Source organism: Natrix helvetica, assembly GCF_964273705.1.
Source record: "Natrix helvetica genome assembly, chromosome: 3".
NCBI lineage: Eukaryota > Metazoa > Chordata > Lepidosauria > Squamata > Natricidae > Natrix > Natrix helvetica.
Window position 1 is genome coordinate 119,838,242 of NC_138549.1, and position 14,105 is coordinate 119,852,346.

A 14,105-nucleotide genomic window follows, 5' to 3' on the forward strand; every position below is an offset into this window, starting at 1 on the left:
TATCAGGGATCTTGCTGATGTTAGCTTGGATTAGAACAAGACCCAACTATATGAGTTAATATACTGAGCCAAGGCCGTGCAGTGGTTAGAGTGCAACATTGTAGACTACTTCAGGTGACTGCTAGCTGCAGTTCAGCAGTTCAAATCTCACCGCTCAAGGTTGACTCAGTCTTCCACCCTTCCTAGGTGGGTAAAATGAGGACCCAGATTGTTGGGGGCCATATCCTGACTCTGTAAACCGCTTAGAGAGGGCTGTTCATTAACATACAGCAGAAACAAAGCTTTTTCTCTCTCTGTAGTTACCTCAATTTAGATTTGTAGGAAATTAACATCATGTTAATTAACCAATTTCATTGTATTTAAGTACAATGACAATAAATATTATACTTATCATGTTTTTAAAGCAATTCACCACTGCTTTACCAAAAAGGGATATTTGGTCTCCTTAATTTGAAGGTCATATCCAGGTCCACAGACCAAATAAACAAATAAACAAGTAAACAGATAAATAATTTTAATATGATTTTTCTGAAAAAGGGAGTTATTCATTTAATAGCTACAATAAATTTCTTCACAATCTCTGATCACTTTGAAGCAACAATGTCATCTGAATCAAATAGATGGAATAAGAAATCCTTCAATCTGATAGAAATGCAAGGCCTTCTTGCATTTAAAGGTTAAAGAAATGCTGAAAGTTGAAGGCCAAGAGAAGAAAGGCAAGGTAAGGCTGGACTCTGTGAGGTGCACCTCAATGGCTGTTCTCTGCCAGGAATATATAAAGTAAAGTACATGCAAAACAAGATACCACTTTCCAAGAGCTCAAATGATTCTACAAAATCAGCACCAGCTTCTGGACTGCTAACATTTTTCTTGGGAAGGGAGGCTTTGCTTACCTGACTTTGTATCAGCTCTGAAAAGCTACTTTGCTTCCTCCACGAGAGAGCAGATATAACGTAACAATTCAACTTTGGAAACACAACATTAATTATGTTTATATTGAGAAGAAACTAAAGATCACTTCCTAGAAAGGAAGTGGTGAACTGAAGATGGATCCACTTGATCACAGTGGAATGAAGAGACAAAGACCAGCTCCTTGCAATTCAACTCTAGATAGGGCATAGATCTGAAATCACCCACAACTGATCTATGCAGTTGCTCCTTGCAAGGAGACTGCAAGACAGCCATCTCTGTCAGGTTTAGATTCTTGGAAGACAAAGCAATAGTTATCTTGTTCAACCTAGGGTTTGCACTTTTAAGGACATCAGGTTCCCGTGCTTCCTTTTATAATCACTTTCAGAAATTGCTTGTTAACTGCTTTTCAGCTATTAGGAACCTGTCACCCTCCCAGGTTAATCAAACAGGAAACAAAATTAGATGAGCTGATTCTATTTTATTGTAAGTCTACATTAACAGAATATTGCAAGTCTGGAAGTAAAAATCTTTTCCTGCCACCTTTATCTGCCTGATCAATTAAGGTGGGTCTTTCCTAAATTTCTTTCTCTGACCATTAAGCCACTGAGGGTTCCCCTTTCTTTTGTCTGATCATTACCTTTACCTTTACCTTTATTTCGATTTTTATACCGCCCCCTCTCCCCAAAGGGACTCGGGGCGGTGTACAGTCAAATGAAATAGATAAAATGGACTACAAACATGCAAACATAAAAACATAGAAGAGGAGGCAATACAACACTGTACAGGTAAAGCAGATAAAAACAGTATATAAACAATCTTAAAAAATACCCAATTAAAATTACCCAATTAAAATATATCTGCCAAGAGGTATGATGAGGTTATGAATGGTCCAGGCCGGCTAAACGGAACAGGTGAGTCTTCATTTCCTAGGCAGTATCTCTTCTCTTTATTCCTGAAGGTAATTTCTACTTACTATTAGAGAACATTATGGATCAACATATTTTACAGTACTAGGTGAGTTTCCTTCAATCCTTAGCAAAAGAACTTTGGTTTGGTTTATTTGGATTTATATGCCGCCCTTCTCCAAAAGGACTCAGGACTTAAAATACAAGTAACAAATAACAAAAGGGTGACTGAAACTTTGGCTTTAAAAAGTTGCAAATAGACTTAAGGATCCAGATAAATTTGAAACAAGATTTTGGAATTAATTATAAGATTCTTTTCCATTAAAAAAAAAACCCACTTTCGTTTTGATTTTTTTAAATGATAGGCTTGGACTTTGCAAATTGGACACTAGAGGGAACTAGAAGGAACTAGAGTTAAAGAACACTTACATTTGACTTACTAATACAGAATGGAGCAAAATATTTTAACATTGGACCAATTGAAGGATATTTTTTGAACAATGTACCCAGGAGTGAATTTTAACAGGAGTGTCTGCCTCTATAAACAGATTGTGTTCAAAACATGTTTTGGAAGAGGAACAAGGTTTTCCAAATAAAACAGACTGACCTGAAAGTGGATTTTAAAGTGACAAGCTGCAAGGATAATATGAAAAAAGATGCTACACCTGACATACAGAAGAGACAGACTGATGTTTTAATTGAAAGGGATATACAAATAACAAATCACAAAAGTGACATGGATAACGTTCATATATTGGATTCACAAAAGAGGCTTCTTAAAGCTTGAAGAATTTTGTGATACAGTACAAAGAAAAATGAAAAGAAAGTTTCAGGACATTATTTGAAGGAACTACAGAGCAAGGTTATTAAAAGTAAAAGATGGGACTATAAATTTGGTTTATTTGAATAGTTGACTTATCTCCCCACTTCTCCCCTTCCTTTGTTTAGACTTTTGCTCTGGCATTTCCGGGCAAAAAGAATAATGGTAGGAAATTACAACAAATATATAAATATGTCTGCTTTGGTTGGACAATTAGCAGTGATGGGAAAATTGAGAAATTTTAAATTACGAAAATTCTGTAAAAGGTAGTGGGGGAATTACATCGAAATGATATTTGAATGTGGCAGGCAAAAAATAAAGATGAATGCTGTATGAATAGATTGCTTAAAATGTGCGGTAAAACAAGAAGAGAGAGGAATGAGTATTTGGTGAAATTTGCAAAAGAGGAAACCCCTCTCTTTGATTTTCCCCCCATTGTTGGAGACTTGGCAGTGTTGGCTTTAGTGAATTTTTAAAAAGCTGAGGAACACTTGTGTGGACATCTCAAGGAAGCCAACTTCTAGGTCTTTGGAAAACTTCTGTATTAAAGTACTACTATTGGCAAATAGCCAGTCTGTTTCAGCTGTCCAGTTTCACATGATTAGCTAGGGCACAATCTGTTTCCTCTTACTTGGGTTGTTTTCTCTCTCTCCATAATTTAGTCATATGTGTCTAAGTTACAATCTGTTTTCCCCTGCTCATTTAATTTTTTAACTATAGGCCTATTTAAACTGTTTATGTTAAAATGCAATACAGGTTGTCCTCAACAGTTCATTTAGTGGCCGTTCAAAATTACAACAACATTGAAAAAAGCGACATGAACATTTTCACACTGACGATCTTTGCAGCATCTCACGTGATCAAAATTCAGCTGCTTGGCAACTAACTCATGTTTATGACGGTTGCAGTGTCCTGAGATCATGCAATGACTTTTTGCAGCCTTCTGACAAGCAAAGTCAACGAGAAAGCCAGATTCACTTAACAACCATGTTACTAATTTAACAATTGCGGTGTTTCACTTAGCAGCTATGACAAGAAAGGTCGCAAAATGTGGCAAAACTCACCTAACAACTGTCTCGCTTAGAAATGGAAATGTTGAGCTCAGTCTGTGGTCATAAATCAAGGACTACCCATATATATTCACATTAAGAACCAGTTCTTACAAAGTGCATCCATTTATAGTATCTGCTGTTTCATTAGCCTACAGCAGGGGTGTCCAAACTTGGGAACTTTAAGACTTGTGGACTTCAATTCTGGGAGTTGAAGTCCACAAGTCTTAAAGTTCCCAAGTTTGGACACCCCTGGCCTACAGTAATCAAAGCAGAACCTTTCCTATAAATCTCTCAAAAAACTTCTCGGTGGACTTCTCAAAACGGACACTGGGGAAATATGTAAAACTGCTGGTTTTGCCCTGGTTTACATTCCAGGTAGAGATGCTTCCCCAAAGGCAAAGAATCCCCCCTTGGTTGCTTAATTTTTTTTAAAAAAAAAGATGATCATGTGTGTGGAGAAGTCTGAATTCGTATGAATGAATAACGAAGAATGTTGGTTGCTGAGCCCAGCCTGGGTCTTGAATTTAGATAATTGAAATGTCTCCCAAAATAAAGGATAGTTTCTGTGTTAAAGCATTGGCTACAGTTCCCAATTTTTCAACATTAGCCATGACACATTCTTCTCTATTTCTGCCCTGGTATATCCTTCTCTATATCTAATTATATTTGCCTGAGTTACAATCTGCTCATTTAATTTAAATATTGTTACAGACATATATTTATGACTCAGATTGATCTTCCCATATGTTTCTTCATCGTGTCAAATTATTTTTAAGTTGTGAGACACATAAATAGGATGTAGGAGGAGGGACAGACAGCAGTCTCAGAGAAGCAACAAATACAAAAGTGAAATGTTTCAAAAAATGTCCTGATTTGATTTGTCTGCTGGCTGGTTTTGCACCAAGTGGGGGGGATGGCAGAAGCAGAAAGCAAAAGAGGGTGTATTTATCAGGAATGCCACCCCTGGAAATGTCTAAACAATCTAGACATTGTTTAGTTTGAAGTCATAACAGTATTAAGGAATGCAAAACAGTAGCTAATCTTGTGCTGGAGTTTTTTCATGCCAACGCATCTATTGGTGGGGAGTGCCTTAAATCAGTAGTGACAAAACAGCGGAGTTATGTTTGAGATATCCAGTATATTTCTTGGACTTTCAGCTTTCTCTACTTAAATCCAATAAGGCTAAAAATCTTCCTGTTTGTTTTCTTTTCTGGAAGAAGAAAGAGGAAAATGATCTGGATGCCCCTTTATGCCATCTCTTCTTCAGTATTTCAAGCCTCCTTTAGATACAACGTTAAGGAGCAAGGTATACCGTAAATTGTCTTGTTTACTACAGGGAACTAAGGCAAACTTCTTCATAAAGGAATAAGCGTTCCCTCAATATCACTGTTTTTCCCTTCTGTATTTCCTTTCTCTCATCCCCCCCCCTTACTCCTTAAGAAAACTTTCCACATGGGACTAAGGAAGAAAAATTCTGCCCCAGTGGTAAAATCATGAGTTGGCTAACTAAAATTGTATATCCCAGCCCCTCTGCCAATCCCTTGTAATGAGACTAGTGAACCTGTTGTTCTTTAATTATCTACAGCAGGTAGCAAAAGAATTAGCAGATTCCCTTGGCGCTATTTCCATTCCACCAAGCATCACCTGCCAGGAAGAAAACAACTACTAATTGCTCTAACTAATTTGAGGTGAAGCCGGGTTGGGTAAATTTAGCTGAAAACTTTCGCTGCTTGTCAGGTTGTATGATTAACAGTTCATAGACATGAAGGGGCTTTGCAAGGTGAAATGGGAGGGAAATATTTTAGTTCTGTCTTCCAATCCTTGAACAGGTAGTCCTTGACTCACAACCACAACTGAACCTGAAATTTTTGTTGCTAAGTGAAAAATTTGTTAAGTGAGTTTTGCGCTATTTTATGACTTTTCTTGCACATTTGTTAAAAAGAAAAGAAGAGAACAGAATAGAATAACAGAGTTGGAAGGGACCTTGGAGGTCTTCTAGTCCAACCCCCTGTCAGACAGGAAACCCTGTACCATTTCAGACAAATGGCTATCCAATATCTTCTTTAAAACTTCCATTGTTGGAGCACCCAGAACTTCTGGAGGCAAGTTGTTCCACTGATTAATTGTTCTAACTGTCAGAACATTTCTCCTTAGTTCTAGGTTGCTTCTCTCCTTGATTAGTTTCCATCCATTGCTTCTTGTCCTGCCCTCAGGTGCTTTGGAGAATAGCTTGACTCCCTCTTCTTTGTAGTGAATCATTGAAAGTGAATCATGGCAGTCATTAAATTTGTAACACGATTGTTAAGTGAATCTGGATTCCCCACTGACTTTGCTTGTCAGAAAGTCGCAAAAGATGATCACATGACCCAGCACACTGCAACGGTCATAAATATGAATCGGTTGTCAGCCATCCAAATGTAAATCACATGACCCATGGGGATGATGCAACAGCCATAGGTTTGAAAAATGGTCATAAGTCACTTTTTTCAGTGCCTTTATAACTTAGAAACAAACTGTTGTAAGTCGAGGACTACCTGTATCGATTAGCCATTACTGAGTGTAGGTATAGTATTCTTCTGAAAAAAAAACCCACTAACCTTGGGTTCAAAAGAAGCGGGAAGCCCTCAAGTATGAACCAAAAAGGTGAGATGAAAAGGTAGAGGGCTGTGGGGCTTAAGTCTTTGAGAAGTGTAACACCCAGAAATAGCCAAGAGAAATAGCCCTAGGGAGCAAACATGCTGCAGCTGGCTTTGGCATCCTGCGCCAATTGGCCTAGACATAGTAACAGTAATAGCTATGGTACCTCATATTGTCAAAACCACAATGCAAAACAGCATTGTACCACCCCCGGGCTCTTCCCAGAACAAGGATGTGGGTAATCATGATGACCGGCACGAGGAGCTGCAAAAACTGAACGAGCAGGTGGTTTGGCCTAGAAACATGGTTCAGTTAAGCTGAGATTTGTGGTGTTGGTGTGCATGTCTCAGATTGTATGAAAATTACAAAAACGGTTAAAGGATAAAATAAAAACGAAATCACTTGTCAGTGGAAGCACCAGAAAACCTATAATGCACCCCAATGCACCTACCATAGCTGATAGAACCCAGCCCTCTTTCCTTGTTTCAATCTATCTTCTGGGTCCCACAGGATTACCACTTTTTCAGAAGACCACTAAACCTTTATTTTGAAAAGAAGTCAGACGCACGCTCAAAATAGGGGAACTTTGAATTTATGAGATGCATCTATAATGAAGCACATCAAAAAGAGCCCAGCCAGACAGCAGGCAATTTATTCCGCAAGAAGACAGAGGCCTGGTTTCTCTAACACCCCTAAACAAAATGACCCTAGCAATGTCCAGGTTGGAAGGTCCTGCCCACAGCAGCCTATAGTGACCAAAGAAGCTGGGCAGATCTCTGACATGGCCTGCACTATCATCCAAATTGTGGGTGAAACGTACCAGATTGTATCCCTGGTGAAAATTGTGTCAGGGAGAAGACAGAAAACACCTTTTTAAACACGAGAGACCAAAGCACCATAGGGATATGGTGGAAAAGAGACCTTTCCAGGACATGTCATGCAGTGGGGAGAAGCCAAGAGAGCGAGAGACCAAACTTCAGTGGCATTTTTCCTGTTCCTCTCCTACCAAGGCAGAGTGAAGAGGAATGCTCTTTTCCTTATTTTATGTACTTCTAAACCTACTACTTTTAGCTGGTGGAAAAGGTAAGGTGGGTTCAGAAGAATACTGTAACCAGCTGCTGAACCTTTCAGAATTTTAGAAGTTTCTTAATGCCCACTTTTTCATGAGGGATAGAAAAACACAATCATCATTATGTTTTGATTGTCATAGAAATTAAACATATTTTGAATAATAAAAGCTTTCAATAAAATAAAAGTAAAGAAATCCACTTTTAATGAGTTGGGTCTAGACTAGGTTTCAAGTGTAGGTAAATTAACCCAATGTCTTGTACTGCAAGGTACAATTATTTTCATATCAACTCCTCCTTGTTTCCTAATAATTGTCTCGCTATGTGCTATCAACAGGTTGGTGGAACGCCATATTAAGCTGCTTAATAAGTAGCATAGTATCCCACAATATTTATTTGCTTATAATTGTAAATATGTGTGTTGTGGTTAAGGCATCAGGCTGAAAACTGTGAGATGGTGAGTTCTAGTCCCACGCTACGCACAAGAACAGCAGAGTGACCTTGAGCCAGTCACTTTCTCTCAGCCTTAGGAGAAGGCAGGGGAAAACTACTTCTGAAAAATCTTGTCAAGAAAACTACAAGAATTATATACGCATATAACCACATGCCCTATCAATTTCTAAGGGTGCCTATTTGCCAATAATTCTGAATAGCTTAGAAGGAATCAAAAATACAATACAATACCAGTAGCAACAACAGAGGAGGGACACGGTGGCTCAGTGGCTAAAATGCTGAGCTTGTCGATCAGAAAGGTGGTTCAGTAGTTCAAAACTCTAGCACCGTGTAATGCAGTGAACTCCTGTTACTTGTCCCAGCTTCTGCCAATCTAGCAGTTTGAAAGCATGTGAAAATGCAAGTAGAAAAATAGGAACCTCCTTTGGTGGGAAGGTAACAGCATTCCGTGTGCCTTTGGTGTTTAGTCATGCTGGCCACATGACCACGGACACGTCTTTGGACAGCACTGGCTTTTTGGCTTTGAAGCGGAAATGAACACTGCCCCCTAGAGTTCAGGAATGACTAGCACATATGTGCAAGGGGAACCTTTACCTTTAGCAACAACAGAAAAGACTGTTCTGAGTGGATGGAGACAGACTTAATTTCATCAAAAATAGTAGGTTCACTGTCATAGAGTGAATAGTAGTGCCTGTAGGAACTGCCAGGTCTTTAAGGCTCTCTTAAAGGTAAGCAGGGGTGGGGAATGTTGTTTCAAAGGATAGGTGTGGTATAGCCTTGCTTTGTTACCTTGGGATATTCTGCTCCAAATAGAATCTGCCAGACTAATCTTATTTTGTTCTTTGACAAAGTGACAAAATTAGTGGACCAGAGAAATGCCATCAATATAGTTTACTTGGACTTCAGTAAGGCTTTTGATAAGGTAGACCATAACCTACTACTAGATAAAGTAGAAGAATGTGGGTTGGACAGCATCACCACCAGATGGATTAGTAACTGGCTGACCAACCGCACTCAACGTGTAGTCCTCAATGGAACTGCATCTACATGGAGGGAGGTATGCAGTGGAGTACCCCAAGGCTCTGTTTTAGGCCCAGTACTCTTCAACATCTTCATCAATGATTTGAAATAGCTTTCATAGCCCAGAGTGCTACTTGAGTGTGGGAAAACATCTCAGATAAGCTGTTTTTAAGGAAATTATGGCTGGTTTCATTCATGCATTTTATGAATTATAAGGCTCTTGAAATCTTTGGATGAAGTGTTATACAAATAGTTGTAGGAACAAGACATAACACATTACACAGAGAGAATATGCATTATTTAGTATCATTAGCTGAAGAACAAGCTTATTTTCCTTTGTAATCACAGCACAAGTAAACATGTAATGTGGAGGAAGACACACATTTCCTGGGAGAAAAATGCAAGGAAAATGCTGTGACTCTAAATGGCCCAATAAATTGGAACTGTTATTGTGTTAAACGTAGTGCCAAAACACTCACTAGGAAGTTTTGCCTTATGTTCAGCACAGAATCACAGTTCCCATCAGCCTCTTTCGCTGTAATGAGATGTTATAGAAAGGGTAGCCCAAAACATTTTTGGAAAACAGCAAATACCAGAATTTTCCGTAGCATGAAAATAGTTACAAAATAGTCCTGATAAAGATGGATTTTCAAAATCAGAGCTTAAAATGCTTATATGAACTTCAGAATTTCTACACAAGTCAACATTTGAAGGAATAAATTAAAATTCCAGTTTCTAAAATCTGCCATTGTTCTTTATTCCAGCACTAAATAGATTTCTTGAATTGTTTCTCAAATGTATTTAATTTAGTGCTGCAAAGTTTCCATAATTAAGAAGCTTGTTAAATACTGGTATCACTGAATTATCAAACCTATTATTTTACTGTAGACCCTGTGAGTCTTCCCTGGAAATTATCTGTGTAAGAATGCAATGTGTATTAATGCTAAGAACCAGTTCATCAGTTTGTAACATCTGCAAACTGTAGCCTTTTTTGAACTGTAGTGACCAAAGCAGAACCTCCACAAACCCACTTCTCAAAACTAATTGTGTGAAAATGTGGACTTCTGCTTGTGGTCAAGATACGTATTTCCCATAAACAAGCAATCCATTCCCCCTTACTTAATAAAAAGGATGCATGCATATGCAAATGTCTGAACTATAAACTAATAATGGAGGGTAAACTTCTGTTACTTATCCCAGGCTATCCCTTGATATCCTATGAATTTAAGAAGTAAAAAATACTTGCCATGACAGAATTTAGAATACAAAATAAAAAGGCCCTTATTCCAGTAATCTCACTTTGAATTTTCCATTTGAAACAAGTGTCTACAGTTCTCAGTAAAGATCAGTAAAGTTATTACAATTTATGGTTTTATGGTATCCATCCAAGGACTGTCTTTGTAAAACTTTATAACCTTGGGTATTGTAAATTATGCTGGAAAAACTATACCTATAACAAAATGTGGATTCCAAATATCTACTAGAATCCTCCTTTAGAAAAATTATTCAATTTGTTTAAAGAAGAAGTATCCTTAACCCAGATTTATTTCATTCTTTGCAAGCAAAGCACCCATACATACATACACACAGACACACATAAACCTTTCTCCCTCTCCATTTGCAGATAGCGTGGGAAAGACGCAGCCTACAGGTATCTAACCTGGGAATTTAGGCTGCTCACCTGCTTGCTCCCATGTGATGGATGTGTCCACTTGGAAAGAAATGGAGGTGGCATTGGTTAATTTTGACAACACTGATGAAATAATGGAAGAGCCTTGTTTTTCAAGTGACCTCAATGCTGCTGAGCAATTGCGCAAAGGGCGTTCCAGCTGTGCCAGCCTTCTGTCTAACTGGAGAATACTCATCAACAATGAGAACACCAACAATGAGACAATATTCTCCAAATTGTCCGCTGAGTTCTGTGACCACTTGGGGGCTGAGAACGGGGGCATGGATGAGGGTGACCAGAGGGTAATAATCAACATTGCTGGGCTGAAATTTGAGACGCAGCTCAAGACACTTCATCAGTTTCCAGATACCCTACTTGGAGACCCTGAGAAAAGAATACATTACTTTGATTCCATGAGAAATGAGTACTTCTTTGACAGGAATAGGCCTAGTTTTGATGGAATACTGTACTACTATCAGTCTGGAGGTAAAATTCGGAGACCAGCTAATGTTCCTATAGATATCTTTGCTGATGAGATCACTTTCTATGAACTTGGTGAAGAAGCGATGGATCAGTTCAGAGAAGACGAAGGCTACATTAAGGATCCTATCACCCTTTTGCCATCCAATGACTTTCATAGACAATTCTGGTTGCTCTTTGAGTACCCTGAAAGCTCAAGTGCAGCCAGGGGTGTGGCTTTGGTCTCAGTTTTGGTCATTGTCATTTCTATTATTATTTTCTGTGTAGAGACTTTACCTGAATTCAGAGATGAGAAGGAGCTAAAGTACGAAAGTAATAATGTAACCAAAGCTGTTATGGCATCTAATGCTTTTACAGATCCTTTCTTCATAATAGAGACTGCTTGCATCATTTGGTTCTCTTTTGAACTAGTGGTCAGATTCATTGTTTGCCCCAGCAAAACCGAGTTCTTCAAAAATATTATGAATATCATTGATATTGTATCCATCATTCCATATTTTGTGACCCTTACTACCGAGTTGATTCAACATAATGAACTGAATGGCCAGCAGAATATGTCTTTGGCCATCCTCAGGATTATCCGCCTGGTCAGGGTATTCCGCATCTTCAAGCTTTCTCGGCACTCCAAGGGGCTACAAATCTTAGGACAGACTCTCAAAGCCAGCATGAGGGAACTTGGCTTGCTCGTCTTCTTCCTCTTCATAGGAGTCATATTGTTTTCTAGTGCCATCTACTTTGCAGAGGTCGATGAACCACAGTCACATTTCTCCAGCATACCTGATGGCTTCTGGTGGGCTGTGGTCACCATGACGACTGTTGGCTATGGAGACATGTGCCCTACCACCCCGGGGGGAAAGATAGTGGGGACTCTGTGTGCTATAGCAGGGGTGCTCACCATTGCACTGCCTGTGCCAGTCATTGTGTCCAATTTTAATTATTTCTACCACAGGGAGACAGAAAACGAAGAAAGACAAGTCCTGCCTAGAGAAATAGAAAAAATACTAACTAGTGCAGTCACAGGGCATGGGAGTATAGATTCCCTAAATATCACAGATGAAAACTTTTCTCAAGAAAAGAAAAAAAAGTATTGAACACTCACACCTTGACAGAATTAAGGGACATTGACTGACCGACTGACTGCTATATCATGCCTCACAGTGTGTAATTCTTCTCCCCTCTCTTTAAATAACATAATTTTGGTTTTCAAGTTGTTTATTTTTACTTTCTGATATCTTGTGACATTCTTAAATAAATAGGTTTCCTTTTCTGTCACTTAACATTCGGATTCTTTTTCGTAATCTATCACTCTGGTTTCTTCCTTGTTTGCTTGGATATCAGTGGCTTCCTAATATAAGAATCTGTGAATTGTGTATCATTTCTTTTCAAAAACACGCTACCTTGTAATGCTGCCTGATTCTCACACCTTCTTTTAATAACTGTCAGTCCAGATGGAGCAGATGGGAAGGTCTGGAAGAATTACAACAGCGCCAAAGTTGAATTAATAGAGGCAATTGACTGACATACTGTAGCATGTTGACTGGCTGACTGACACAGCATTTTCAATGAACTGTTTCCTGTTGTTTCTTCTTAGTCTTTCAGTGCTACTGATCCCATACTTGCATATCCCTGGTGTTTGGGAAGAACTCAATATGTGGATAAAAATGCTAAATCCAGATTAAATATCTGGCAGAACAAAATATGAGCATAATAATTAATGAAATAATTGAGATCATATGTAGGATGTAGTCTTATATATTCTTAAGTGTTCTCACTGAAATAATTATCATCTTAATGATTTAAATGAGCCTTTTCAAAGAATTAATCCAACCTAATATATAATGTTTGATAATGCAAATAAAATTGGGGTGGGGCTTTGATCACCTTGGTCACTATCTGACTTTCTTGATCTCCTGCCTGTTGGAGAACCAGGTAGAGGAAAGATGCAGAAATTTAGCCTACAGCCCACCACATTCATTCATGTCTGCTTTTCTCAACCCTTCCATAATCTCTACTCCTGTCCTTGTTTCTGCTCAATTATTTGAGTCATCTGGACATTCCTTCTCAGGTTACAGTTTTGTACATTTTTATCTAGGGGGTTAATTGAGTAGACATGTATACAGTCATGCTGTCAGTCAATTATAGACCTCTTCTTTCCTGCAGTATACATACCAGCTGTTTTACATGTCATTTCACATTTTCCTTTCCTCTTTGGAGGAAAATACATGTAAGTTCCATAAATGTCAAGTCTTCGGACAGTTAAAAGCATTGAACATTTGCCTGCGGCCAAACAAAATTAATATTAACAAAAACTAAAAAGTTGTTTCAATCAGGCACATTTATCCTTGAAAAAGAGAACCACGTTTGTCATTTCTTGACGGAGAGAGTTATGTTCATGAAGACATTGTAGAAATTGGCATGGAAGTAATCTTCTGCGATAGTCAGAAGTAAAATAAATTCAAAAGAGGCTGCACGAAAAGCCTTTGCAGCCACGCTTCTTTTTAGTCCCTTAACCTATTTCTTTTATTGTGCCATCATGATTTATTTAACTTCAACGAATACTTACCGTGCTTTAATGCTGTCTATTCTTACATGTAACCAATTCTTCCAAGTTCTGATTCCTCCCAGCCCACAGAGAACTGGGAAGATGGTAAGATAGAGAACTATATGCACACCACTGCAAGTACTTTTATAAATCACACACTGCCTCCTCCTGTAGCTGCAAACATAAATAAATTTGGCAATTATGGTGGCTGCAGTTGATCAGAAATTGATTGGCAGCAAGGCTGTTAATGATAGATTTTCCCAATGATCATTACATGCCCAGTAGCCATCTAAGCTGTTTTTAGGAGATGAATTAAGATGGAAGGAATAAAATTAATATATTTCTCTTTAAAGGAATATTTCTAATTCAGATGTACTCTGGAAAATAGCAAAAATCTGAAACAAATACCATGGGTATAAAACTGTCTCATATGAAAGACTGCACTGGAATTTGTGGTTTGCTTCTGTGGTGTCTTCTTTCCCTTCTAATTATAATTACAAAAACATCTCCTTTTCGTACCACCTCATTTTTATTTCAATCTTCTGGGA

The 14,105-nt window shown here is 38.4% G+C and overlaps 1 protein-coding gene across 1 annotated transcript; it reads left to right on the top strand.

Annotated features, from left to right (window-relative positions):
* Window positions 1-10,564: 10,564 nt before the first annotated feature.
* Window positions 10,565-12,106, top strand: KCNA10 (potassium voltage-gated channel subfamily A member 10; the record flags this gene model as incomplete). The annotated part of the gene is made up of 1 exon (XM_081949390.1): window positions 10,565-12,106. The coding sequence occupies one exon, from the start codon at window positions 10,565-10,567 to the stop codon at window positions 12,104-12,106; it is 1,542 nt and encodes a 513-aa protein (XP_081805516.1).
* Window positions 12,107-14,105: the final 1,999 nt, after the last annotated feature.